Consider the following 25,794-nt stretch of genomic DNA (forward strand, 5'->3'; position numbering starts at 1 on the left):
CGGTTGGAGCCAGCGGCCGGCTGCGCGGGCGCGCGGGGAAGCGGGCGGCGGGACCCCCCGCGGAGGCGGGCGGGCCGGGGACGTGTCTCCCGCCAACCGGAGGGGGCGGCGGCGCCGCTGCTCCGCTCGGCTATAGGCAGCTAAGGCGCGCGGGAGCCAAGAGGGATGTGACAAATACCCAGGCCGTCTTCGGAGCTCAAGGCATCCCCGCGGGGACACCCGTGTCTCTAGCATCAGCCCGAGTGGCACAAGCCGAGCTCCCGGGGATGACCCTCCGCAGGGTCAGCTCCGGTCCCAGGCCTCACCCGCGCCCCCCCCCCCCCCCCCCCCCCCCCCCGGCCGAGCACTTCGCGCCCCCGGCCGTGCCCCTCGACCCGGCGCCGCCGAGGTCATCGCGCGCGGGACGGAGGGGCGGGACTACTTTTCAGAGCGGAAGAATACCAAGAGGCCTCACGCTTTGCAACTTTTTCAGTCAGGGGAAAGTCCCTTCCCGTTTGGCCCCCTTGGGTTTTTTCCTTCTTTTCGGTAAAACTTCGGCTGAGAACTTAATGCGGCGAGCGCACCCGGCGCCCGGCGCGGAGCGGTGGGCAGGGCCCCGCGGCGGCTCAGGTGGGGCAGCCCCGCGCGCGCCGGGCGCCGAGGGGCTGGGCCGCTTCCGGTGCTGGGGGAGGGGCGTCCCGCTGGTCCTCCCAGGCCTGGGGCGCGCGACCCCGCGCGGCCGCCCCGAGCCCCCGGCACCGACGCCCCCCGAGCCCGTTCCTCGACAGCCGCGCGGCTGAGTCACCGGGAGCTCGGGCGGGGCCGGCGCTCGGGCACGTGGCGGCGCTCCCCGCCCGCTGGCTCCCGACCTCTGCCCCGCCGCACCCCCGACCCCGGGCCGGAAAAATCCCGGGAGGGCGCGGCCGGGGGTGGGGGGAGGGGCGGGTGCGCGCCCCGGCAGACACCCACCTCCCCGCAGGGGCCACCCGTCCTCCCGCCATTCATTTTGTGCACTCCCGGTTAACATCATTCACTGGCGGGCGGGGGCCGCGCCCCGAAGCGCCCGAGGTCGGCCGGGAGAGAGGCTCCCCGTCTGCCAGTCGCCACGCTGGGCGACAAGTGCTGTCCCAGCGCTATCAGTAGGGAGCCGCGCCAACTCTTGGGGGCCCGTCTAAATTCGTCTCCCCGCCCCCTCCCCCACCCCCCTCGCCCGCTCGGAGCGGGGAGGGTGGGGTGCGGCCGAGAGAGGCCGCAATGAGGACCCTGAGAGGTGAGACTCTCTCGCCTTCCGAGTGGGGGGTTTACACCTCAAAGCTTGCCCACGCCCCCGGCCCCTTCTCCGACCGACCGACGGCAGAGGCGACCAGGCGCCTGCCAAGTGAGCTGAGCATGTGTGGATGTCAATCCTGCAGCCCCTCTTCCAGGCCCCCTCCCCAGCCCTGCAGGGCTCAGGTTACCCTTGGCCTTTGCTAAAGGGCACTGGTTCCTCTTTAACCTTTGCAAAATGGTACGTTAATCCCGGGGAGGGGGAGACCCCCGATCTGAAGGCCCTCCCAAGCCCCTCCCCGGGGCTGGAATTAAAAGTAGGGGTTTGTGTTGAGGGATACAGAGGAAGGAGGGGTCGTCATTGACCTTTGGGAAGGGGGCAGGTGCCCAGGGCCAAAGGCTTCTGATTTAGGCTGTAGTGGGCACTTGGCTGGCAGCCCAGTGCGGAGGGGGGAGGACGAAGAGGGAAAGAGGGGCGGGGCTGGCCGGGGCACAGAGTGGCTCGGGGATAAATGCCCGGCCTGAGAGGGGGTGAGCTGACACTGTCCCAGCTGCCATCCAGACTCGGAGCTCACCCCAGACCCCCAGCGGAGACATCTCAGGTCTGGCGAATCTTGCAGTCCCAGACGATGGGGGGTAGTGAAGGGGGAGGGGGGCTGCTGGTTTGAGAAAGGGGGGGCTGTGTCAGGCGTGTCTTCCTCCTGGGACCCCCCCTCCCCCGCTGGAGAAAGCTTTGATTGGAAGGGTTGGAGCACGCAGGTTGGGGGTGCCCAGGACCAGGGACTGACGACACCCTGAAGGCTGTGAAGAGAGGCAGGTGGAGGTGGATTGCAAAGGGGAGGGGGAGTTGGGGCCAGGTGGGGAATTTGGGGTCCCCGCGGATTTTGGAGGTGCGGGAAGATGCGAACCAGAACAGCAGAAGAGGGTCTGAGGGCCAGCGGGGCCAGGGAGAGCGCACTGCTCGAGGGGAAGGCTGAGGGATCAGGCCTCAGTGCAGGTTTGCGCGGACGGGGGTCTGGGCTGCCCACAATCCAAGCAGTTCTAGGAGGGGCCCCTGGATTCCCAGGTTGGGGGTGGAATAGGAGCTGCCCTGAGTGGGGGAGGGGGCTGCGCCAGCCTCTTCCTCTGTGACCTTTTTGTGGGGTATTTTTAGCTCCAGCACCTGCCTTCTTGGGGTGGGGAAGACTCTTAAAGGGCAAGGGATTTCGGGCTCCTTAAGGGAGATCAACTGTCCACACTAAGTTACACCTCCTGTCCTGCAGCCATGGCCATGCAGAAAATCTTTGCCCGGGAAATCCTGGACTCCAGGGGCAACCCCACCGTAGAGGTGGACCTGCACACAGCCAAGGGTAACACAGGCCCCAACGGGCTCTGCCCACCCCACCCCACCCCTCCCCCGTCCCGCTCCACATCCTCTCCTTTCTGTGGGATCCCCTCCCCCAGGACTTCTTCCCAGGCCTTGTCTCCCAGAGAAGCGGGAACCTCCCCCTGCACTGCCCCCTGCCCCTGGGCTCAGAGAGGACACCTCGGCCCCTTGGGTGCAGCTGGGACCCCACGTGACCTTCCCATTCAACCCGCCCAGGTCGATTCCGAGCAGCTGTGCCCAGCGGAGCTTCTACGGGCATCTATGAAGCCCTGGAACTGAGAGACGGAGACAAATCCCGCTACCTGGGGAAAGGTGAGGGCGGCCCATCGCTGGAGCCGCCTGTTGTGGGCGGTGGTTTCAGGACTGGGCGCGCAACGCCCTTGGGGTGGGGGTGGGGGTGGGGGTGAGGGGGCTAGGGCACTGGAACTCTCAGGAAGAGGCCTGCTGGCATCGGAGATCTGAACCCCCTCCTCCGGCCTGTCTAGGGGTCCTGAAGGCCGTGGAACACATCAACAAGACCCTAGGCCCCGCTCTGCTGGAAAAGGCAAGAGGGCGCCTGCTTCCCACCGCAGCCCCCGCCCCCCCCAGCTGCCTCTCCCTAAGCCACCCCTGCTTGGGAGGTGTGAGGGGCCCTGCTTGGCCAGCCGTCCTGTCCTGTCCACCCTAAATGCCCGCACTGCCTCCCGCATGTGACCTGTGTTCTCCCCTCTCTGACCTCTCCTTCTAGAAACTAAGTGTTGTGGATCAAGAAAAAGTTGACAAATTTATGATCGAGCTGGATGGGACTGAAAATAAGTGTGAGTCAAGCTCCAGGGGGAGGGAAGGGATGTGGGGGGATGGGAGAGACCCCAGAACTGAGGTTCGGTTAGGTGATCTCTGTGTCCCTCATTTCGGGGCACATCGTGGCTGGATGGATCTTTATTCACTGCACAGGCATTTCCTGACGCCTGCCCTCTGCCGGGCCTGGCGGGCCGTGGACACGGCTGTGAGGCTGACACATTGCCCTGGGGTGGGGGCTCCCAGAGCACCTTGGGCGGCTGGGGAGAGATCTGTTAACGAGCTCTTGATGCCCAGTGGTGTGGGGTTCCAGATTCTTCCTGGGGTGACGCCAGACGCTGGGGGAGAAGCTCTCACTGTCTCTTTGTGCGTGCCTCCTCTAGCCAAGTTTGGGGCCAATGCCATCCTGGGCATATCGCTGGCTGTGTGCAAGGCCGGCGCGGCCGAGAAGGGGGTCCCGCTCTACCGGCACATCGCAGACCTCGCCGGGAACCCGGACTTGGTCCTCCCCGTTCCTGTGAGTGCAGCTGCCCTCGCCGGATGCCACAGTGGCTGAGCCGCCCCGCCCAGGGAGGGGGGCACCAGCTGCCCCTGGAAAGGCTACCTTCCAGACCCAGCGCCAAAGAAACGGTTTCCTGCTGTGGAACGTCTCCAGCCGCGGCCCAGCCCCTCCCTCTTTCCCACAATCCAAGCCTTCCCTTAAGCCTCTGCTGCCTTCCCTTGGCACAACCCTGTGCCTTCGCATTCCAGTGCCAGACTCAGTGAGAGCTCCAGCGTCTAGTCCCAGCCCAGGCCCCCGGAGCAGATCAAGTGCTTCTTCGTGGCGAGGATCTCGGCATTTCTTTCTGTCTCCCCTGATCCTTATTAAACCCAATTTCCTGTTGCTGGAAACCCTTTGAATTTTATCTCGCTAATAACGTTGCCACTTATCGTTAATTAACGGGGCAGCTCTGGAGACGAGCCGCTAGGTTCCTGCCTGTTCACCAGCTGTGTGGTCTCAGGCAAGAGTGTGTCACCACTCTCTGCCTCGGTCTCCCCATCTGTGAAATGGGGATGATCACAGTGCCTAGTTGATAGGGCTGCTGTGAGCATGAACTGAGCTCACAGAACACGGGGAGCGCCGGCTGTGGTAACCACCACGTCAGCGTCACTACCTGGCCCGAGGCGGCTGCAGGCTGAGAATGCTGCGTTCCGCTTCTGTAATTTTCAGTGCGAGGTCCCGCAGGTAAGCAGGTGTTATCCCTGTCTTACCACAACAAGGAAAGAGACCTTGAGGAGCGAAAGTACTCCCCCCTAGAGCACTCAGCGGGTGATCAGGAGAGCCAGGATTCCACCTGGACCCTCCCCATTCCTTCTAGATCCCTCCCAGCCCCTGGCCCGGGGCTGAGCTCCCCCTCCCCCTTACAGGCCTTCAATGTGATCAACGGGGGCTCCCACGCCGGGAACAAGCTGGCCATGCAGGAGTTCATGATCCTGCCCGTGGGAGCCAGCTCCTTCAAGGAGGCCATGCGCATTGGCGCCGAGGTCTACCACCACCTCAAGGGGGTCATCAAGGCCAAGTACGGGAAGGATGCCACCAACGTGGGCGACGAGGGCGGCTTTGCACCCAACATCCTGGAGAATAACGAAGGTCAGTGTGAGCTCTGAGGGGCAGGACCCTGCGTCCCCACAGTGGAGGGGGCCGCAGAGACGGGGCGCCCTGGAGCCTCAGGCGCCCTCTTGCCCCTCCCCCAGCCCTGGAGCTGCTGAAGACGGCCATCCAGGCAGCTGGCTACCCAGACAAGGTGGTGATAGGCATGGACGTGGCGGCGTCGGAGTTCTACCGCAACGGGAAGTACGATCTCGACTTCAAGTCTCCCGATGACCCCGCGCGGCACATCACGGGGGAGAAGCTGGGGGAGCTGTACAAGAATTTCATCAAGAACTACCCTGGTGAGACCCCCACGCGTCCTGTGGCTCCTGCCCAAGCCCCTGGCTGTCCTGAGCCCTGTCGAAATCCCCATCCCAACTCTTCTGACCTTCACCCCGGTTCTTCTCCCATCCCCTTCCAGTGGTCTCCATTGAGGACCCCTTTGACCAGGATGACTGGGCCACCTGGACCTCATTCCTCTCGGGGGTTAACATCCAGATCGTGGGGGATGACCTCACGGTCACCAACCCCAAGAGGATCGCCCAGGCTGTTGAGAAGAAGGCCTGCAACTGCCTGCTGCTGAAGGTCAACCAGATTGGCTCCGTGACCGAGTCCATCCAGGCGTGAGTGCCTCCCAGCCCCAGGGGGCCGCGGCCTCCCTCCGCCCCAGCTCTGCTTGGCCAGCCACGTCCCGTCCGCCTTCCCTGGTTCCCGCCCCGTCCCCACCCTCCTGACCCCGGAGCGTCGCCCAGGTGACCCCGCCGTGTCCTGCCCCCACTCCTCCCTCCTAGATCCTGCCTGCCTTCCCACCAGCACGTCCAGGGCCCAGACTCAGTCCAGGGCCCAGACTCAGAGTCTAGAGTCGCCCCTTCTCTGCTCCTTCCCCAAGAACTTAGTCATTCCCCTCCCTGCGAAGGGCCTCCTCCCCCAGATGGAAGGGAGAAGCCCCACCGGCCCTTGGTTTTCCCTCTGGGGCCCCGGTCAGTTGGCCTTATCGAGCATGCTCTCTGCCCAGCTGCAAACTGGCCCAGTCCAACGGCTGGGGGGTGATGGTGAGCCACCGCTCCGGGGAGACCGAGGACACGTTCATCGCTGACCTCGTGGTGGGGCTCTGCACGGGACAGGTACTCACGACTCCCAAACGTCTGACCCAAGTTTCCTGGGGGCCCTGGGTTCCCATCCCTGGGTTGGACCGCCACCATGGGAAGCTCACTCCGGGCCAGGCCGGATCTGGCTTCTCTAGCCTCACACGGTCCTCCAAATTCCCTTTTCTTCCTCAGATCAAGACCGGTGCCCCCTGCCGCTCAGAGCGCCTGGCCAAGTACAACCAGCTCATGAGGTATGGGGGAGCAGTGGGCGCAGGGGGCCTGGACGAGGGGAGCCGAGGGCCGTTGGGCAGGAAGGCACAGCCCTGACTTCATCTGCTCTCTAGGATCGAGGAGGCCCTTGGGAACAAGGCCGTCTTTGCCGGACGCAAGTTCCGTAACCCGAAGGCCAAGTGAGAAGCTGGAGGCTCTGAGACCCCACAAGACACCATGGGACAGACCTAGGCCCACAAGCCCCTCCCTGGGAAATAAACGCTGGTGCCAACACAGACACGGTGTGGTCCTTGTGGCGAGTGAGCAGGTGCGGGTCTCTGAGCGGACAGGCGGGGCGGAAGGGAAGGAAAGACGCATCACCGGCAGGGACCAGAGGGCAGGAGAGGGGGGTGTGGGGTCACACTTTGGAAGGAGGCTGGGGAATGGGGTGCCCTGTAGCAGCCAGAGGGGCACTGAAGGCACGTGGAACCAGCTCAGGGACGGGAGGGGGGGCGGGGCGGGGCCAAGGGTGTGACCCACCCGGGGGGGGGGGGGGGGGCCGGCTGCGGGGGAGTGAGAGAGTGAAAACTCTCCAGGGAGCGTGCCCCACAGATTGTACCTCTTCGGGACCCCCTCCCCCATCCCCCCCTGCCCTGAGAGCACCAGTATCTGGCCATCCTTGGTCTCCACAGACACCAGTCACACTTAACCTAAAATTCCCTTCCTCCCCAGGACCCCCCTTTCCCTGTTCAGACAAACCAGGACATCGGGTCAAACAGTGTTTACTGAGTGTAAAGTAATCCCAGCCCCGTGGGGATTCCGAGGAGAAAGGAGAATAATACACGTTAAATACCCACCTGTGCATTCACACGCGCACACTCACGCGCAAGCGCACACACACCACTCGAGGGTCCGAGCTCGGACAGTGACAAGTCACATACCCGCCTCCCCGGCCCGGTGCCCGCGGACGGGAGGCGGTGCGGAGGTGGGGCTCCAGGATGGGTCCTAATAGCAGCAGCCTGTCCCCCTGTCCCCGGCCCGCCCCGGTTGCTGGGGCGCCTAGGACGTCGGTGGCAGCTCTTCCCCGCTCTGCCGCAGCCGCTTCTTGGCCCGGATCTCGTTCATGGCCTCTTCGATGGAGCGCGTGTCCCTCTTGTTGGCCACGGGCACTGGGGGGCGAGGAGGGTGGGAGCCCCGTTATCACAGCCTCTCCCCTGCCTGCCGTCCGGCGCTCCCTCCCTCCCTTCTGCCCTCCCCAGCCCCGCAGGGCCTCACCACAGCCATAGGTCTTGTTGGCCTGTAGCATGTGGGCCGCGTCCTTGGCCGCCCCCTTGCCGATGAGGTGGCTGTACTTGTCTTTGTAGTCGCTGGCGGGGCTCACCACCACGGGGCCCTGCTGGGCTGCCTCCTCCTCCTGCCGCTGGGCCAGCTCCTGGGGGTGCAGACGGAGGCCCGCGCTCAGGGGCCCTGACTCGGGGTGCTGGGCCGCAGGCTCCAGGGCCTGCCCCTTGCGGCTCACCTTCAGCTTGCGCTTCTCCTCGGCTTTCTGGGGGTCCCACTCCTCGCCGCGACGGTAGGACTCCAGCTCTTCATCTGAGGGCGCGAACTCCTGGGGACAGGGGAATGCCGGGGTCAAGGGTCCACAGGCACCCCAGGCCTCTCCCCCGGAGGGGGGGGGGGCGGACACAGGCCGAAGACGCGACAGGGGAGCGCGGAGCTCGGGCCTTTCACCTTCTTGAAGATCATGACGTAGCGACACTCATCATCTTCCCCGAAGGAGAAGGACGTCAGGCCAGCCACCTCCACCACATCGTGTCTGGGAAGGGAGGGCGGAGGGGAGAGTGTGCGGCACCGTGGTGGTGGTGGGGGGGGGAGGGAGGGGCGGCACCCCCTTTTCACGGGTCCCCGCTGGCCCTTCCCCGCCCAGCCGCCCAGGCCGGGGACACTCACAGGATGCTCCTCTCGATCTTGGTCATCGGCTGAAACTTTTTCTTGATCTGCCTGCTGTCTTGGATGAAATCGGACACCTCTTTCTCCATCTTGGGAGAAGGACAAGAACGGCATGGGAGGGCCGCTCCGCCCCAGCATCCCTCACCCTAGCCGGGCCATCGGGCCATCGCCTCCCCACGCCTTTCCCAGCTTCCACGCCGCTGGCTTCCAGGCTCCTCCCCGGAGACATCTGGGGAAACCTGAGTCCTCCACCTTCCGAGTCTAACTTATCCGAGGTCCTCCCTGAAGCTGCCTGTGACACCTCCAACTGTCCTCACCCTTTTACGAAACTCCACCTTCTGTTGTTTTTCTTGTTCCTGTAGCTTCTTCAGGCGGGCAGCCTGCTCTGGGGGCAGAAAGGGCAGCGTGAGGCCAGGGGTGGAGGCACGGCGGGGAGAGTCCGTCAGGCTGCCAAGGGGACCCGGGCCCGCTGGGAGAGCGGGAGGACTGCTGCCAAGCGTCGGTTCGTACGTTCTCCGTACGTGGCGCTGTGCTAGGTCCCGTGGCACAGACACGGACCGAGCTCTGCCCTGCAAGAGCCCGCCGTGCAGCAGGAACAGCAAGGTCCCGTTTCCCAACCCCGCTGGGGAACCCGGTTAACATTTATTTCATGCCCACGACACGTGAGGAACCGGGAGACAGCTGGGGAGGTCAGGAGAGCGGATTCGGGCCTGGCCTTCAAGAGCTTCCTGTCACAGCGTCTACGCAAGAAAGGGGAAATTATTTAACTTCCTAGATTTTGTGACACCCCCACTTCTCACTTCTACGGACAGGATGACGCTGGAGGGACAGGCCCCCTCCTCCTCTGGGAGCGCAGGCATCCAAGTCCAAGGTGAGCTGCGAAGGAGCTCCCCCAGCTCAGGTCTCAGCGCCCCCGCCCCTTTCTGGCCACCTCAAATCCCTCACACCCTTGATTCCACTTCCTTGGACCAAATCCCGGTAGCTGTCCCGAGCCGCCTCCCGCTTGCCTGGCCACCCCAGGCCTTTGCACCTGTGGCTCCTTCTGCTTCGAGTGCTTCTCCTCCTCTTGCACACCGAGACCCACCATGAGTCACAGTTGCCGCTTCCTCTGGGCCCAAAGCACATTTGGTTCAGACAGCCACTAGAGCAGGTGCTGAGAACCCACATAATGTAACTTTGTATTTGTCTCTCCGGCCAGACTCTGGGCTGCTGGGGGGCAGGCGCCCTGCTCACCTCCCATCCGGTTAGTCTCCGTGGCCCCAGGGCCTGATAGCTCAGGCTAGGCGTTCTTTCTCTCATCCCAGGGGCTTTGCCATCAGTGCATCTTATCTTGACCACTGACAGCTCTCTAACGGGTCCCTCTGCATCTGAGGAAGTGGCGTAAGATTAAGGCTAAGAATGTTGGCCAAGGGGCGCCTGAGGGGTCAGTCGGTTAGGTGCCCGACTTCGGCTCAGGTCATGAGCTCAAGGTTCGTGGGTTCGAGCCTTGAGTTGGGTTCTGTGCTGACAGCTCAGAGCCTGGAGCCTACTTCAGATTCTGTCTCCCTCTCTCTCTGCCCCTCTGCCGCTCATGCTCTCTCTCTCAAAAATAAACGTTAAAAAACAAAAAAATGTTGGCAAAAAAAAAATCGAGTAGGCTTAACTCCAGTTTAAAGCCAGGTTTAAAGCCCTACCACTTAGTAACTCTGTGACCTCAAGCGAGTACCTAACACTATGCACTTCAGCTTCCTGGTCCACCAACTGCCGCTGGTGAGCCCCGCCTAGGCAGTCAGGGAGAGCACGAATTCCAGTGTCCAGTTCGCACACGTCCCCGATCTCCTCCGAGCTCTGTCCGCTCACCGGGCCAGGGCCCCTGGGTCATTGCCCTCGTGACAATTATTTTGCAAGGTGGCTACCAAACTGCGGGGTGATCATTTCCTGCGCGCTCGGGGCTGCGGGATCCGCGACGGTACCCCAGGATCCCGGCCCCCGCGCGGAGGAGCCCGCCCGAAGGGAGCCGCTGGGGGCAGGAGCGTCCCTGTCCCTCCAGTCAGTAGCGCGATCGGCCGGCAGCCGGGGGCTGGGAGGCTGACCTCGAGGGAGGGGCGGCGGGGACGCGGCAGGGCAGGTGCTCGGGGAGGGGGCGCAGGGCACCCGAAGGACCCGGCCGCCAATAGGAGGCGCTGGGGGCGGGGTGGGCCCGAGGAAGGTGGGACAAGACTTCGTGGGCAGAGCTCTAAGTGAAGGTGGCCAATAGAGGCGAAGGGATGGCGGACGGGCGTGCCCTGGACCCAATCGGAATACGGCTGGGGGTTGCCAGGACTCGCGGGCCGGGCACGCCCCCCACCCCACCCCACCCCCCGAACCGCGGGCGGGGCGAGGTGGGCGGGCGGGCGAGGAACGCCCAGGGGCTGGAGGCAGCCAGCCAATCAGAGCACGACATCGGCGGACGGGCGGGCTCGCCGGCGAATTGGAAACAAGGACTGCGGAAGGCCAGTAGGGAAGAGGCGGGAGGCGGCGCTGGGCTTGAGGTAGCCAATCACCGCCCGCTACCAAGAGCGGGCGGGCCGGCAGCCCTTTTAGGGACTCTGGGGGTCTCCGTAGGGGCCTGTGAGGGGGTCTTTCAAGGTTGAGGCGGCGGCAGCGTCCGAAGGGGGGAGAGTGTGGTCCTGAAAACCGGGCGAAGAAAGGCGGTTGCGGATTTGGGGTCCTCACCTCGGGCCTTGCGCCGAGACTCCTGGTCCCCGAGGCTGGGTGGCTTCTCCATGGAGCTCAGGATGGAGCCCAGTAGGTCCGCCATCTTGGGAGTGACTGAGAAGGGGCGGCGCGTCTTAAAGGGAAGGGCGAAATGCCTTTAAGGCCGGAAACACGTCGGAGGCGGAGAGCCCCGCGCCGGCCGCGCCCCGCCCGCTGTCCCCCGCCGCCGAGGCTCCGCCCGCCCGCCCGCGCGGCGCAGACAGAGGCGGGAGGCTGGCTGGTGCAGCGATGTTTAATGGTAACTCGTAGAAACCAAGCCCATGCACAAGTAGAAAGTGCTCGTGGAGCCGGCCGGGGGCCCCCGCCGCGCCGCCCTCCCCGCGGCGCCGTAAATAGACTCTTCACTCTGCTCTGTATGTTACAGTATGTACAGGCCCCTCCCCTCGGGGGCGGGGCGGCCCGGGACGGGGACGCGCGCCGGCATGCGGAGTCGGGCGGGGGCGCGCGGCGGGGGCGGGACCGAGGCGGATACATTCAGAGACGCGTCCAACAAATAAATAAGGCAAGTCGGGAGGGGGCCGGGGCGGGTGCAGGCAGCGGGGAAACGTGGAGCAGGGGCAGGCGGGGCTCCAGAGGTCGCGGCTGAAGATGCGGGGAGGTGGGGCGCGGGCCCGGGGCGGGGGGCGGGGGTGGGGATGCCGAGAGACGGGGCGCGCCCCAGCGGGGCGGGGGCCCCGGGAGGGTTCCGGCCGCCGCTTAGCGGGACAGCGGCCGACGGGGGCTCCCCTCCCGCCGAGGGCCCGGCCTCGGTTAAGACTGCCAGCAGCGGCCCCCGGGGCGGTGAGGAAGGCGGCGCGGCGGTCAGGTGGCCAGTCCGGGCTGGGGGAGCCCTTCCAGCTCCTGGTTCTGCTTCAGTTCCCTCATCCTGCGGGGAGACGGGGAGTGGGTCAGGACGCCGGCCGATGGGAACGGGGCGGGGGGCGGTGGAGGTGGCCGCGGGGAGCGGCCCGGGACGCGGGTACCTGTGCCGGCAGCGCCGCAGGAATCTCATGATCTTCCGGGCTGCCTGGTCCTGCTTCTTGGTGAGAAAGGAGCCCCTGCTGGAAGAAAGGAGCGATGAGCAGACGTGGCCCGCCGGCGCCCCCGCCCCCAGCCCCTGGACCCTGGCAGGGGAGGCAGGGGAAGGCGGGGAGGGGGTCCGCGGGCCGTACCTGGTGCGGGCGGGCAGGCTGCCTGCGGGCCGGCGGCGGTAGGAGCGGTAGTGCTGCTGGATGAGCACGGCCGCCCGGCGGCTCTGCTGAAACCGCTTCTGCTCATAGTAGCTCCGGAACTTGCTCTGGATCAGGATGGCCGCCTGGGTCATCTTCTTGTACAGCGCAAACTGCAGGGACGGGGAGCGGGGACAGGGGGTGAAATGGAGGGACAGAGCCCCAGCACCCTGAGGTTCGCCCCCAAGTTCGGCAGGGTGCCGGTCTCTAATCCACACGCTGGTGGAGAGGCCGGCTCATCAGGGACGAGCACACACCCAGACCTCATGCCTAGTACCTTGAGCGCGATCCAGGTCAGCTTGTGGAGAGAGAAGGGGGTTAGGGCTCCCGCAGCGCTCTGGGCGCTCCGGGGGGGGGGGGGGGCGTGCTTTCAGGGGAGAAAGGGCTCACCTGCTTGTACTTCCGGTAGCAGCGCTGGATCACTGCAGCCGCCACCTCCTGCTGCTCCTTCAGTCTCCGGCCCTGCGAGAAGCAAGCCTCAGACTTCCAGCCTGGAGCCCACCGCGTCCCCTGACCTCGGGCTGCTGTGATTCATCTCGCGGGACCCCCGGCCTCTGACCTTGTACTTCCGGAAGGCCGTCTGGATGACTCGAGCCGCCTCGTACAGCTCCCGCTGCTCGTGATCCGACAGCGTTAGCAGGGCGAAGTCGCTCTCCATCTTGCCGCTGGCAGAAGCGGACAGAAACTCTGCCCAGGAAGGGGCGGGAGGGACGGCCAGGCGACCACGCTCGAAGGGCACTTCGCTGCAGGGACAGGGAGAGGGGGTGTCCTGGGGCCCACCGTGAAGCGTGTCCAGCCACAGAGCCCGGAGGGGGACTTGAGAGCCCCTCAGCCGGTACCAGTCTCTTCCTCGGGGGCTGGGGCCCCGGGCCAGAACGGAGCACTGGCTCCAGGGAAGGACCTCCCCGCTCCCTGCTTGCCCTGACGAATCTGGACATGCTCTCCTGAGCTGGTCACCTGGGCGGGGCTGAGCTGGGGAAATGGTCCACGTTCTCCAGGTAGCTGGCCAGCCAGGACATGGTCTCGCTGAGCCCCAGGGCCCCTGTCCGCTCCCTCATTGGTGCTCCAGCCTCGGGCAGCCCCGTGAAGTCCTCTCGTTTAATCCGCTCTGGTGTGGCTTCAATGATCTGCTTGGCCAGTGAGATCATGTCCACCTGCACAGAGGAGAGGCTCGGTGAGTCGGGAGCAGTCCGAGCCGCCAGACATTCCTACCCCGCCAAGGCCGTCACCATCGTCCACTTGCTGTCTTGTCATTCCCCTCACCACCAGACAGGCCTCGGGGATGGCTGTCCCTGCTCCCCAGTCTTTCTCGGCCACTATTTACATATGCCTGCCAGGCTCCCACTTGAGTTTATGGCCCTGTGTTGAGATGGCGTGGAAAACGGGACGGGATGGACCTCCTCCGAACAGGGTTGCAGGAGTGGAACAAATGAAGGACCTGCCCTTCCAGGCCAACTGCCCGCTGGCCCCCCTGCCTCATGCCAGCTGACCAACGTGTGCTCCCCACAGGCTCGGCCGTGCCTGCAGCCCCCAGCCCCCTGAGCTCGGTGCCTGCCACCTATCGGACACCCTGCCAGATGGCTCTAGCTGTGAAGCCGGCGCATTGCCAACTTTAAGCATTTTGTGCTTCTAGTACTAGGTACCCAGTTAGTCCGTTGGCCTCTCCAAGATGGGTACCTGCCCAGGTCTTAGCAGAGAAGTGCGCTGCTAGGTTCGAAGATTCATTCCTCTGTTCACTCCCGTCTCAAGACTTGCTTCACTTTTGTCCCGTGCAAGCCTCGTCCCCACCCCAGATCTCTGCCAGACCCGCCAGCTTCTCAGCCTCTGCTCCACACAGCACCCGCTTCCCTCCGTCAGGCTGCTTCCCCCAAAACCTCATCTCTGCACGGACCAGCAGGTAACCTCTCAGCCCAGCTCCAGCTGAGGCTGTTCTCTAGAATTTTTGATCTCTGACACCTCATGACTTCTGAGTCACAAGGTCTGACGGGAGTTAAGCAGAGGGTTGCCTTGCCCGTCCCAAAATAAAGGTAAACGGCCCTTTCCTCCCAAACTGAAGCCAGACTCAGGTTCTGCTTCATGGGATGATCAGCGTCTGCTCAGTCTTGCCGCACCCCCCACCCCCCACCCCCCACCCCGTGCCATTTCTAGCCTTTACTGTCAGTGAGCACGAGCACGAGCAGTATACCGGGATCACGTCCACGGCCAGTGGGCCGTCTGCTTCCTCAGGAGCAGTCCCCCCTTCGGTGGTTGGTGGGAGAGGAGGCGGTGAGGGTGCTGGCCTTTGGGAGTTGGTGGTTTCACAGTCCATGAGGAATAGGGGGGCCTCAGGGGCCCCAGCGGAGAGTTGGCCTGGGACAGTCTCTTCCATCGGAATCTCTGAGGCCGGCAGAGGAGCGGGGGGAGGACTACCGTCCGGGGCGCTCGAATAAGCTGATGTGACAGAGAATGTGCCATCCGACAGCTCTGAGGGCGACGAGACCCCGCTCAGCCCTGCAAGGACAGGGGAGAGGCAAGGGCAGCAGGAGCTCCATGACCCCTCCCAGATCGTTCTTCCCACCCCCCTCTCCTCTTCCCTGCTCCTCCTCTCGCTCTCCCACCCACAGCCTCTTAGATCGGGGGCGACCCTCACCAGTGTCTGGGCTGGAGGAGGGGGGCGACAGGGCAAGTGGGGGCTCCAGCGAAGCTTCCTGTCTCTGCAGCTCTTCCAGGCAGCGGGCGAGGCGCACGTGGCCCCGGGACTGTGCCACGGACAGGGGCAGCCGGCCCAGTGAGTCGGGAATGCTCAGCGCCTGTCTGTTCCAGCGGAAGAGGAGCACGGCGGCTTCCAGGTGTCCCAGGGCACAGGCCCACATCTGAGGGTGGAGAGCGTGGACGTGAGGCCCGGGGCCCTTCCTCCCCAGGCCGGGTCTTCACTTCCCAGCTCCACCGGCTCCTTCCCTGCGTCCCTCGACACTTTCCCACGGCCACGCGCCTGGCCCGCGCTGCCCCACGCACGCTCACCAGAGGGGTGCAAGAGAAGTGGTCCACGTTGAGCGGGTCAGCCTCTTGCTCTAAGTCCAGGCTCCCTGTCCCCACGCTCCTAGAGGGTTTGGGACAGGGACACGAGCCCAGTCGGTAAAAGCGGGCAAAGCAGGCGCATCAGGATCAAAGGGACGGGGGAGGAGGGCAGGCTGTCCAGAAGCACCGAGGTCGGTGCAGCAAGACGGTCAGAGACGCATAATGTGAGGGGCTGAGAGTCTGTCACAAGTGCAGATCCTTCCCTCTTGGTGGGGCTCCGGGTCCTCTGGTCCCTCCTCCGTCCCCTGGTACTTCTGCCCCAGTCCCCCTGCCCGCTGCCCTGCTCACCGCCACTGGCTCAGGGTCTCGATGAGGCGGGCGTAGCCCTGGGCGGCAGCCAGGTGCAGGAGGCTCATGCCCCGGAAGGGGCTTCCGTGGGCCAGACGTTCAGGACCCCTCCAGGTGGAGCGAGGGATCATGCTCTCTACCAACACCACCACACGGGCCTCGAACCCGGGTCCCTGGCCTTCATCCTGCAGTACAGATACCCTTGTGCAGGGACCCGAGCGTCTGGTCCCCTGGCTCAGGATGGCCCTGGCCACCCCACCCCTGTCCTCTCCGCTTCCTGTCCTGCCCTCCCCACACCTCCTGCACCAGCTTTCCTGCCACCCAGAGCTCTCTGGGCCATCCGTGTCCCTGGTTTGGGGTCCTGGGTGTCCCCCACCCCCAGTTAGCTTCCTCCCCCGCAGACGGCTTCTCCCTCTCGGAGCCCAGAGTCCTCTCCCCGTCTGCTTCCTCGGAGACTTGGGCCCCTGCTCTCCTGGCCCCCTCCCCCCACCCTCTTCAGATCAGAAATAGTCTGAAGCCCGTCGTGCCAAGAGGGTGCCCAGAATAGCCACTCCCGCCCCGCGGTGGAGCCGGAGTGGGGTGACGTCAGGGAGGAGGAAGCCGGGGACGGGAGAGCCACACAAGAGAGCCATCTCCTCCGGGAAGACCCTCCCGAGCTCCCTCCTCACACAGGTACCTGAATCGGAGGCACGGCAGGACTGTGGCAGGGAGCCTGCCCGGCTGCTGCCAGGTCGGCCATCCGTTTCTCCATCTGCTCCAGCCGCTCCAGGATGGACATCCGGAACTGGTTGTCTGAGGGGCAAGAGGTACGGGAGGAGGCTGAGCGGTGGGTAGGGTCCGGGTGATGCCCCGAACACGACTGGGCCTGTCCCAGGCTCTGGGGGTGAAGAGGCAGACTCACGTTCTTTCCTCTCCCCCAGAACGACGGCCCCTCTGCCCCACCCTCCCCGCCCCGAATACGGTCCATCGGGACGCAGGCCTTAAACGGGGGCTTTTAACGCTACCCACTGACCGGGGACCAGAACTGTGTCCTTTGAGACGCAGACACGGTGGGAACTCCCAAACAGCCTGCGGCCCCAAGCCGGCCCAGATCTCACTCACACACACCCCCAGCCTTCTAGACGCACTATTCCGTCAGCTCTCCTGGCCCCAGATGCTACCTCTGTCCCCCATGCTGGGGCTGAAGGACACCGGGCCCCTCTTCTCTCTTATCCACTGCCCAGAGAGCTCAAGGGCTGTGATTTAAAAAGCACCACCCCCTCCTCCCAGTCCTCCGGCAGCTGTCCACAAAGAGGGTGGCAGGGCTGGAAGGTGACAGAGGCGGACGGCCACGTCCATTCCTCCTCTTCCTCCCCCACCCTGTGCACAAAGCACACACACGCGCGCGCACACACCCCAAGCTATATCTGTCCCCTCCTGAGATCACACAAGGACAAGGAGGGGAGGCGGGAGGGGATCGGGGCCGTGGGAAAACATGCACAGAGACACGATGGAGGTTGAGGAGGTCCCACTGGAGATGCCAGGACAGAAGGGGGACTAAGGAAGAGGTGATGGGGGTGGGGAGTGGAGAATGAACAGAAAGACCAGGGAGGGGGCAGGAGGGTAAACCGGGTGAAGGAGAGGAGAGGAGGGGCCGGAGAGCGGAGGGGTGCACCGAACAAGCAAGAGGAAGGGAAGAAGAGGGGCAAGTCAGGACACTAGTCCAAGGAGCAGGGGGAGGGTGGAGCCCCACAGGAGAGCCAGGAACACATAGGCCTGGAGCAGCCACGGCAGAACTCACGAGCAGGCCAGGCTGTGGGGGGACCGCCCCCAAGAGTGAGGCAGATGGGGGCTGGGGGGCAAGGGCGCTGAGGGGAGGAAGTCCGGGTGGGGGGAGAGGGGCACCTGCAGGACCAGGAGAAGCAGGTGCCACAGGGAAACAGCTGGAAGCCACGGGAGGGATAACCCATAAGGAACACACGTGGGTCTAGACTTGATACACATATGCGTGAGCATGTGCGCCTCTGTCCGTGCAAGAAAGTACATTAAAGGCGAATGTCACCAAGTGGTAACATTACAAGCAATTTTCATTTTCTACCGCATGCTTTTCTGTTATTCCTAATTTTCTTACAGCAACCACCTATCTTCATAACTAGAGAGAAAATTAAGGAAGGAAATTAAATACACACATAGGTACATACACACACGCTTGTGGACACCCCACATGCACCGCCCCACACCCTGTCCCTGCTCCCGCCTCTTGGCCTCGCCTGCCTAGAGCCCATCTTTGGGACAGAGGACAGGCCAAGAGCTGGGACAGAGACGGCTCCGAGGTTTCCGGAGAAGAGGAGATTGGGGGGGGGGGGGGCAATGGCTGCTGCATTTAGAGATGCCCAATGACGCAGGGGTTGGGAAGAGGGGGGTAAACTGGGGGCTGGGCGGTGGCCACCGGAGTCCTGAGGGGTTTGGAGCACGTCCTCAAAGGCTGCGGGGCCTGCCAAGGGGTCGGAGGGCTACGTACTCACCGTCCAGAGACAACCAGTCAAGCTGAGTACTAGGCAGTGACAGGAATCGGCGGGCTCGATACTCAAAGAGCACAGAGGCGGAAAGGGGCCCCTCCCGCCCCGCCACCTGCAAAGACACCAGCCCCACCTCATGGGCTGGGGAGGGCAGGGTCAGCAAGATGGGCTCTCTCCCTGGTTCCTTCTCTGGCCCCCACGTGAAGGCCACACATGGTCATTTCATAGCCGGCTCCCCTCCACCCTTGCTTAAGTGGCCTTGGTCCTGATGGGGAAGGGACTCCACTCCGTTCAGGAACTTCAAACCTCCTATGGGCCAGGGACACCAGGGACTGCAGACTCTGCTGCTTATTCAGCACCAAGGCCTGGAAGCTGAGGGTCAGGAGACACCTACGCTTACAAAGAAGTTTGATCCCCCAAGGTCAGAGTCCAGAGGTCGTGAGCCCATGATGAGGCTGGCGGAAAAGACGTAACTGCTCACCAGCAGTGTCTAGTGAGAGCTGTGTCCCAGGCTCTCCGTTTCTGTGGCCTCGAGAACGACACCACCAGGCCGGGGTCCCAAGACTAGAGGCCAAAACCACCCCTGATCCCAGCTTCTCTGATCTCTCTTTTCCTTCCATGCAACGCTGAACCAGGCTGTTGCGGGGTGGGGGTGGGGGAACACACTCACAGACGGCAAACCTGTCATCCTGTCACTCTGGTGGCCCCTGAGGTCCCAGTAACGCTGACTGTTGGGTGCACGGTAAGGAGGCAAGGTGGTGGCAGACGGACCACCTCGGTGGAGAGGTTCTGTGTCTGCACCGCCCAGTGGGGGAGCGCTAAGCCACGTGTGGCTACTGAACACTCAAAATGTGGTTCGCGAGAGGCAGGAGCCAAATTTTATATTTTATTTCATTTTAATTAGTCTCAGGCACATGTGGCTGATGGCTACCATACCGGACAGCCCAGATCTAGAAGGCAATGTCCTTCGGTCCAGGACGGGTTGGAGGAGACCAACGCGTCTCCCTTCTCATGCTCCCTGGACTGGAACCAGAGACTGACTCGAACCAAGCCAGAGGGCCTGGATGGACACTGGAGACCCGTCAGGACAAATGCCTGCCCCCAAAGGAGGGGCGGCCACGGACCCAAGAAAGGAGCGGACCTGTCCGAGGCCACCAGTGAGCCGAGGACTAGATTCCTCAGACCAGAGCCTAGACCTTCTGACACATAAGCCTGGGGAACATCTGCCCATTGCGGGGACACAGGACTCAGGCTCAAGATCCGACAGGGTCGTTCCCAGCACTTCCTGGAAGCTAACCGCCCAGGTGCTATCCTGCCGTCCCCAGTCCCCGTGCCATCCCTGGTCCCCATACCAGGACAGTAGCAGCGCAAGACGCCAGGCTGGACGAGTGAGCCTGGCACCGCGATGTGATCAAAGACACAGGAGTAATGCTCGGCGGCCTCAGTCCAGGGACCTGTGATGAGCACCTTGACCCCACCCTGCAGAGAGAAGGCCGGGCACCGTGTGACCGGAACCCTGTGGGGTGCTCACTCGTGCACCCATTCATCGAGGGCACTAGTGCTGCAGGGCGGGGCCCTGTGCTAGATTCCGGGTACACGGACTGGGCGGGCTGCAGCAGGGAGAGGTCAGCTAGCCTGTGCCTCCTCCCGACGCTCCTGCCCAGATCGGGGAACCCACTGCTTCCCTTGCCTGAGGCTCCCATGGTCCTTCCCCTCTGTGGGGCAGCTGAGAGCGAGCGGGACTTCTCCACTGCTGAAGGCAGACTCTGCCATCACACCCCGTCATGTTCTCTCCAGGCCGGGCCGCCCTAGTGCCCTGCCTGTGACACAGTCACCGAGAGGACAAAGTTCCCCAGGCACCTGGGGGACCCACACCACGCCACCTGGCCCGCAGAGGGGGGGAAGGCAGGAGGGAGGGCTAACTAGGGAGACAGCAAAAATAGGGTGGGACAAGCGAGTGGTCACACAAACCAAGGGAAACCAAGTGGCGGCGTGGGTAGGAAAAATAGGGGAGCGAGGCCTGAGGCTCACCTCCGGGTAGGACCACTCTGGGGAGAAGTCCGTGATGCTGCTAAGAGCAGGAGAGAGTGGGGCGGCTGGGGCAGGGGCGCCTGGAGCCTCGTCGCTGATGAGCTCTCCCATGAGGTCAGGGAATGACGAGAGACCGAAGGGCTCCAGTTCGCTGGCCCCAGCAGCTCCTCCAAACAAGGCCTCCCCTCTGCCTCCCCTGCCTGCTGGCTCCAAGGGGGCAGGTGAAGGTGGGGGCGAAGGAGGGGGTGAAGGTGCGGGTGGGGCAGCCCCCTGGGCCTTGAGCTCCTCCCCGCTACCGTCATCTTGAATAAAGAAACGGTTTCCTCTTCTCCCACCTGCTCCTGGCGGTGGAGGGGGACCCCGAGCAGCCGCCTGGGGCTCCAGGGCAGCAGCGGGTTCTAGGGCAGGGCAGGGGGTGTGGGCGGCCTCTGCCTCGGGGAAGTCCGGGCTCACCCCCTGGCCCCCTCCGTACGTCTGGCCCCTCTGGGGGCTGTTGAGAAAACGATCGGGGTCGAAAGCAGGGCTGGGAGGAGCTGGTGGGGCAGGGGGCTCGGATCCTACGACCACGGCCAAGCTCACGGAAGGCCCGGGGTCAGCTTGGGGGGCCAAGTGCCTGGTGGGTGTCAGGCCCCCAGTGCGCTGCTCCAGTCCCGTCAGGAGGAGGATTGCAGTGCCTCCTCCGGATGACGCCCCTCGAGAGGTGGGTGGGCTAGGTCTGATCTCTAGGGGTTCCGCAAAGCCTGAGGAAGAGGAGGAAGAGGAGGAGGAAGAAGAAGGGGAAGTACGTGCCTTGGGGAGCTCTGGGGGAAGAGGGGCGATCAGCGGAGGAGGCTCAGGGGGGTGGGGGCGGGAGACAGAGGTCAGGGTTAAAGCCCGGGGCTCCACTTTGGGAGAGATGATGCGGTGTTTCGTGCTGCTGCATTTGTGGGTGAGGCTCCCGGAACCTGCAGCGGAAAAGGGTGGGAGGAGAAAAGGGAAAGGACACCTCATTCTCCACCTTCCCTTACCGGCAGCCTCCAGGCGTTTCCTGGCCCTTTGCGGGTGTACGAGATGTAATACCGACTGTGGCCACTGGGAGGCAGAAGCGGTGCCCCTTCTCCCCAAATTAACAGGACTGCAGGAGCCCGCAGAAGTAGCTGAGAGAGACTCGTAAAGGCACAGAAACAGGACAAGAGAACAGAACCGAGGCGGTACCGTCTAGGTGTCAGCCGCCGGGCTGGGGTGGCCCAGAGTTGCTAAGAGTAGGAGACAGAGAAGGAGCCAGGGCTGCTGGAACTCCGGGGAAAGGAGCCCGTGTGCAGCCAGCCGGGAAGGCCTCTGCTCCTTTGGCCCAGCTTTCTGGGACGTGCAAAAGACATGCAAATCCGCATGCAAATCCGCATGCAAATCCTGGCAGGCCGGGGGAGCCCTCGGCCAGAGGAGGCGTGGCGTGGCCGGGTTGGTGGGGGGGGGCTCCGGGGCCAGGGGTCACTAACCGAGGCCTCCACTGCAGAGGCAGGCGTGGGTTCGGGGTGCAGGCTTGGTCGGGTGGCTGTCCAGGATCTGCTGCACCAGCTGCTCTACGGAGAACTCCTCTGTGCCGTTCCCACAGCTCCACTTGATGCCGTGAACTGTGGGGGTGGGGGTGGGGCGCGGGGAGGGGGTGCCATGGGGCTCGCACACCGTCCCCACAGCGCCCCGCCGGCTTCTCCAAGCACCTGACACGCTCCGAGGCTTCTGGCCAGCTGCCTCAAAGCAGCTTGGACGCACAGCTCCCAAACGTCCCTCAGCCCCCTCTCTCCGCGTTCCCGGACCTCAGGACACGGCGGGAGTCCGGGTGGCCCCTCGGAAAAGCACCCTCCCGGGCTCCCAGGGCTTCTGGGTGTAGAGGCCCTCGTCTGCACGCCCCCAGCAGCCCCCAGCAGTGCCGCCCTAGCCCCCCGCGGGCCTTACACATGGGCTTCAGCTGCCCCAGCAGCTCCTCCCGGGGCCACTTCAGCCACTCGCGACGGTCGCCGCTGATGGAGCAAAACATGGGGCTGCAGCCCTTTCCGCAGTCCTCCAGGGCTGGGACGTTCAGGTAGTGCACAAGCACGATGTCAGGGTTCTGGGAGCCCAAGGCAGACACACAGCGCCATGGGGTCCATGCGGGGCTCGGCTTCCTCGTCCTGGCCTTCTTCCCGCGCGCCCCCGGCCTCACCCCCCACCCCCACCGACGTGTGACTTTCTCCACCTCCTACCCCCCTTCTTCCCAGCCCCCAGCTCCCTGAGCCCCGCGGCCTCACCTGGAGCAGCCAGTAACAGCGCCGATGGAATGTGGGGACGATGGAAGAGTGAACGTAGCAGCCATAGAGACACTGCCAGGAGACAGGCTGGGGTGGGGGGAGGGCTAGTCTGCTCCCCGACTCTTCCTCTGTTCAGTCCCTTTGCAGGAATCCCAACCTTTCCAGCAGCTCCTCTTCCCCCAGCCCACCCCCGCCCCCTGCCCCCGGGGGCTCCCCATGCGCCTTCCCAGTCCTAGCACCCAGACAAGGCCCAGACTGGAGGCGGGGGAGGGGCTGTCTGGAGATGGGGAGGCAGGGCGAGAGCACAGCCCAGCAGAGGAGCCGCCGTGACTCGCGCTCAGGGCTTCCGGACACAGGCCCCCGAGGGAATCCAGGAGAAGCGAGGGGCGTGGGCGCTGATGCCCTCCCAGGAGCCTAATCCCAGAGAGCTGGTCAGGGAGGGGGCCGTGGCATGTGAGTGAGAAGGGAAGGGTGGCAGGAGGGAGGGGGACACAGGTCACCGGGCCCCAGCATGGCTGGGACCGGGCCGAGGACGGATGGCTGGCACCCGGCTCACCTCCATGCCCTGGACTTTCAGCTTCATGTGGTCCTCGCGGGTGGTCTTCCCGTCCTTGCGCTTCTTCCAGAGGTAACCATCCTTCCGGTACTTCACCTTCTTGCGGTTGTAGAGGATAATGGAGCCGTTCTGAGGCCTGGGAAGGGAAGGGTTGGCCCTGCGTTCTGGAAACAGGATCTGGGACCCCCTGCCACTCCCCACCTCACGAACCTCACCTTGTCTTTGGGGCACAGGACAGCCACTCGTCATGCTTCTCAAAGGTGATCAAATAGGACGCAATCTCCTGTAGGACAGGGGGCGCTCAGGTGGGTGTCCCCTTCGCAGAGTCTCAGCCTGGCCTCCCACTCCTGGCCCTCGGCCCCACTCTCTCCTGAGTTCTGGCAGCCAGGGCGGGCTGGCGCCCACATCTGCTCCCAACCAGGACCACCACCTCCCGAGAACCCCGGGGCTTCATCTCAGACGAGAGTCTAACCTCTCCTTCCCTCCTCTCGATGCGGGCCTTGACCTTGGGGTCAAGTCTGATCTCTTCATCATCAACTCTTCATGCTGCCCTGTTACTTCGCTCTTTCTAAAACCTATCTTCGTGTCTTCTCCTGACTCAAGAAACCTAAATGGCTCGACACGGCCAGGAATTCTGGATTCCTCAGCCCGGCTCCAAGGTTCTCTTAGACCAGGAATCAAGTCACTGCTCTCCCTGTTTACCTATATTCCATCTACCACTCCTACCAGGCCGGTCCATCGACTCTGCTCTGAACGTGCCCTGAGCCGTCAGCTCCCGCGTGTCAGTATCCTATATGCCGGACGTTTCTATATCTCCTAGCCACCCCATAGGCCAAATCCCTTCCCACCTCTCCGAAAAGCCCTGCTCGCTGCCCTTAGCTTCTCCACACTTTTAACATCACCACCCACGTACGTTTTTGCCGATGATCCTCGTTTAATGAATTAAGTCAGTGATGATCAAACAGCACAACGTATTGTGTGTGCGGAGTACAGAAGGGGTGTAACACGAGGGCCGTGCCTCCAGAAAGAGCCAACACCGGTGGCGGTTTTATTAACAGCAGAGGCTCTATGGTCAAATAGACCCCACAAGGTAGACCAGTTGCCTTGTCTACAGCACAGGGATGACAGTGTCTGCCCCACAGGGTTATTCAAGGACCGGATGAGATAACACAGGTCAGCACGGTACCAGGTTTGTAAGGAAGATTTTGTAGGTGGTAACTGTTATTTTTACCCAGGTGGACGTGCCCAGAAGCAAGCTCCTACAAGATACAGGTCTTTACACCTCCTCTGTGACCCGCAAAGAGCTTAGAGCAATACTGTGCAATGAGGAGCATGGACACAGGAAGACCCCCACTGGCCTTCCTCCAACCCACCAGGCCTTGCGAGGTCCTCCTCCCCCCAAGCTCCCTGGAGAACCTCATTTGTATTCCAGCGAAGCCGCTCTGGAGGCAGCAGCGGACAGCGAGGAAGACACTCCAGCAGCTTCTTGGGGAGAAAGATCTTCAGGTGGTGGCTGTTCTCTAGAGGGAAGCAGAAGAGAGGGCTTCTGTCAGGGCGGCCTCTGACACCTCTGTGACGGCCCAGGGCAAAAGGGCCGGATCCAAAGCCCTGGGAGCATCTGGAACCAGGACAAGGAGAGCAGGGATCCAAGAACCAAGGGTCACCACAGACTGTACTCACCAGCAACCTCGGTGGTGTCCTTGGTATTCATGTTGAGGGCTCCAGGGGGCAAGGTCACCCCCGGCCTGAGAGGCCGGGGGGAGGGGGAGTCTGTGCTGGGAAGGCAGAGAACAAGGTCACGGCAGAAGGCCCACATTGACCCAGGATGAGGAGAATAAGGCGGGAGAGGGATGCGGAGCTGGGTCGCGGTACCCGGGAAAGATGAAGAGGGGAAAGGGCTAGACTGGGATGGGAGAGTAGAGCGGAACCGAGCAGAGGGAGACTCCAGACCTCGTGCGAGGAACCAGCAGGAGTGGGGAGACACCCCCTCTCCGACAGAATCATCAGGAAGAGACAAATGGGGTGGGGGAGGGGAGAAGGCTGGAGGGGTGGCGCTTCAGAGGCCCCAGAGTGTGTGTGTGTGTGTGTGTGTGTGTGTGTGTGTGTGTGTGTGTGAGGGGGGGGGTCTTGTGGAGGCTGGGGCTATAGTGGGGTCAGGGCCTGGGGGTGGGACTCCGGGCACCTGGTCCTTGGAGGATGGTTTGGCAGACGACAGCCTGGACGCTGGGGGCAGGGCGGGAGATCTAAGTCCGCTGGAGAGCTAGGCCTTACAAGACACACCCTGAGTTCCTTCTCGATTTGATATTTGCAAGGGGAAGGGCATATCTGACGACTGATCCTAACCTACGCCCTCTCCTCCAGGTTGGTCAGGGCCTGGGAGGATCCATCCAGGCCAGGTACCCAGACCCCAGCTTCCCTCCCTCGGGACGACCCATCCTCCACTCAGGCCCACGGCCCTCCCCACCCCTCCCCCACCAGCTCTCTCCCCAAACGCCTCTGCCTGCCCCCGGCCTCCAGGCCCACCGTACCCCATCTACCACTCGGGCTCCAGCCTGAGCCCCCACCCTCCCCAGGGCACAGATGGAAGCGGGAGGATGCTCTCAGCGCGGGCTCGGGGCTGCGGGCTCCGCCAGGTGTCCGGGGCGGAGAGGGGAGGAGGTCGGTCCGCGCCGGCAGAGCTCCGGGCAGCCGGGTCTGGGTAAGGACTCCGCCCCAGGGCGCAGGTGCGCAGTCCGGGCCAGGCAGCCTGCCAGGGTGCGGAGCGGCCCCGGGCGGGGGTCCCCGGAGAAGCCCCGACGTGGGAGGGTCCGCCTCCCGCCCTCACGCAGGGGTGCCCCGGGGACGCCGCGGGACAGAGCCCGGCGGGCGCGGGGCGGCGGGGGCCGGGGCG

The 25,794-nt window shown here is 63.9% G+C and overlaps 3 protein-coding genes and 1 long non-coding RNA gene across 14 annotated transcripts in view; 2 read left to right on the plus strand and 2 right to left on the minus strand.

Moving 5' to 3' along the window:
- Positions 1-1,717: 1,717 nt before the first annotated feature.
- On the plus strand, positions 1,718-6,610 carry ENO3 (enolase 3). Its single transcript, XM_040453491.1, has 12 exons — positions 1,718-1,847; positions 2,508-2,594; positions 2,828-2,923; positions 3,097-3,155; positions 3,339-3,408; positions 3,772-3,905; positions 4,796-5,018; positions 5,123-5,320; positions 5,440-5,641; positions 6,034-6,142; positions 6,299-6,357; positions 6,451-6,610. Exons 2-12 carry the CDS (start codon positions 2,510-2,512, stop codon positions 6,518-6,520), a joined length of 1,305 nt encoding a protein of 434 aa, XP_040309425.1. The 5' UTR covers positions 1,718-1,847; positions 2,508-2,509; the 3' UTR covers positions 6,521-6,610.
- A 612-nt stretch (positions 6,611-7,222) lies between these two features.
- Positions 7,223-11,102, minus strand: SPAG7 (sperm associated antigen 7). The gene is made up of 7 exons (XM_040453496.1): positions 10,961-11,102; positions 8,584-8,651; positions 8,267-8,355; positions 8,048-8,132; positions 7,836-7,925; positions 7,592-7,748; positions 7,223-7,485 (listed from the first exon to the last, which is right to left on the minus strand). Exons 1-7 carry the CDS (start codon positions 11,043-11,045, stop codon positions 7,376-7,378), a joined length of 684 nt encoding a protein of 227 aa, XP_040309430.1. The 5' UTR covers positions 11,046-11,102; the 3' UTR covers positions 7,223-7,375.
- A 118-nt stretch (positions 11,103-11,220) lies between these two features.
- CAMTA2 (calmodulin binding transcription activator 2) overlaps positions 11,221-25,794 on the minus strand; it is a 44,386-nt gene continuing 29,812 nt past the window's right edge. The window contains exons 1-23 of one of the 11 annotated variants that reach the window (XM_040453487.1): positions 25,739-25,780; positions 24,585-24,681; positions 24,321-24,424; positions 23,120-23,187; positions 22,905-23,040; positions 22,349-22,435; positions 22,017-22,170; positions 21,560-21,694; positions 20,085-21,028; positions 19,406-19,532; positions 18,060-18,194; positions 16,232-16,347; positions 15,556-15,740; positions 15,211-15,289; positions 14,840-15,062; positions 14,396-14,700; positions 13,168-13,364; positions 12,770-12,953; positions 12,601-12,672; positions 12,488-12,508; positions 12,154-12,323; positions 11,965-12,042; positions 11,221-11,867 (exon numbers count right to left, since the gene is read on the minus strand). In XM_040453487.1, coding sequence (XP_040309421.1) covers positions 11,804-11,867; positions 11,965-12,042; positions 12,154-12,323; positions 12,488-12,508; positions 12,601-12,672; positions 12,770-12,953; positions 13,168-13,364; positions 14,396-14,700; positions 14,840-15,062; positions 15,211-15,289; positions 15,556-15,740; positions 16,232-16,347; positions 18,060-18,194; positions 19,406-19,532; positions 20,085-21,028; positions 21,560-21,694; positions 22,017-22,170; positions 22,349-22,435; positions 22,905-23,040; positions 23,120-23,187; positions 24,321-24,424; positions 24,585-24,615 — 3,615 coding nt within the window. In that variant the 5' untranslated portion in view covers positions 24,616-24,681; positions 25,739-25,780 and the 3' untranslated portion in view covers positions 11,221-11,803. Of the gene's footprint in view, positions 11,868-11,964; positions 12,043-12,153; positions 12,324-12,487; positions 12,509-12,600; positions 12,673-12,769; positions 12,954-13,167; positions 13,365-14,395; positions 14,701-14,839; positions 15,063-15,210; positions 15,290-15,555; positions 15,741-16,231; positions 16,348-18,059; positions 18,195-19,405; positions 19,533-20,084; positions 21,029-21,559; positions 21,695-22,016; positions 22,171-22,348; positions 22,436-22,904; positions 23,041-23,119; positions 23,188-24,320; positions 24,425-24,584; positions 24,682-25,432; positions 25,619-25,738; positions 25,781-25,794 lie in introns of those variants that run through there. The other 10 variants (XM_040453477.1, XM_040453476.1, XM_040453478.1 and 7 more) reach the window with 10 other exon arrangements.
- Positions 11,253-16,096, plus strand: LOC121016066 (uncharacterized). Its single transcript, XR_005784086.1, has 3 exons — positions 11,253-11,365; positions 12,623-14,107; positions 14,910-16,096. It is a non-coding gene; the product is annotated as an uncharacterized LOC121016066 (long non-coding RNA).

This window comes from Herpailurus yagouaroundi, unplaced genomic scaffold (genome assembly GCF_014898765.1).
Source record: "Herpailurus yagouaroundi ecotype Mexico unplaced genomic scaffold, PumYag 208, whole genome shotgun sequence".
In the NCBI taxonomy this organism is placed as follows: domain Eukaryota; kingdom Metazoa; phylum Chordata; class Mammalia; order Carnivora; family Felidae; genus Herpailurus; species Herpailurus yagouaroundi.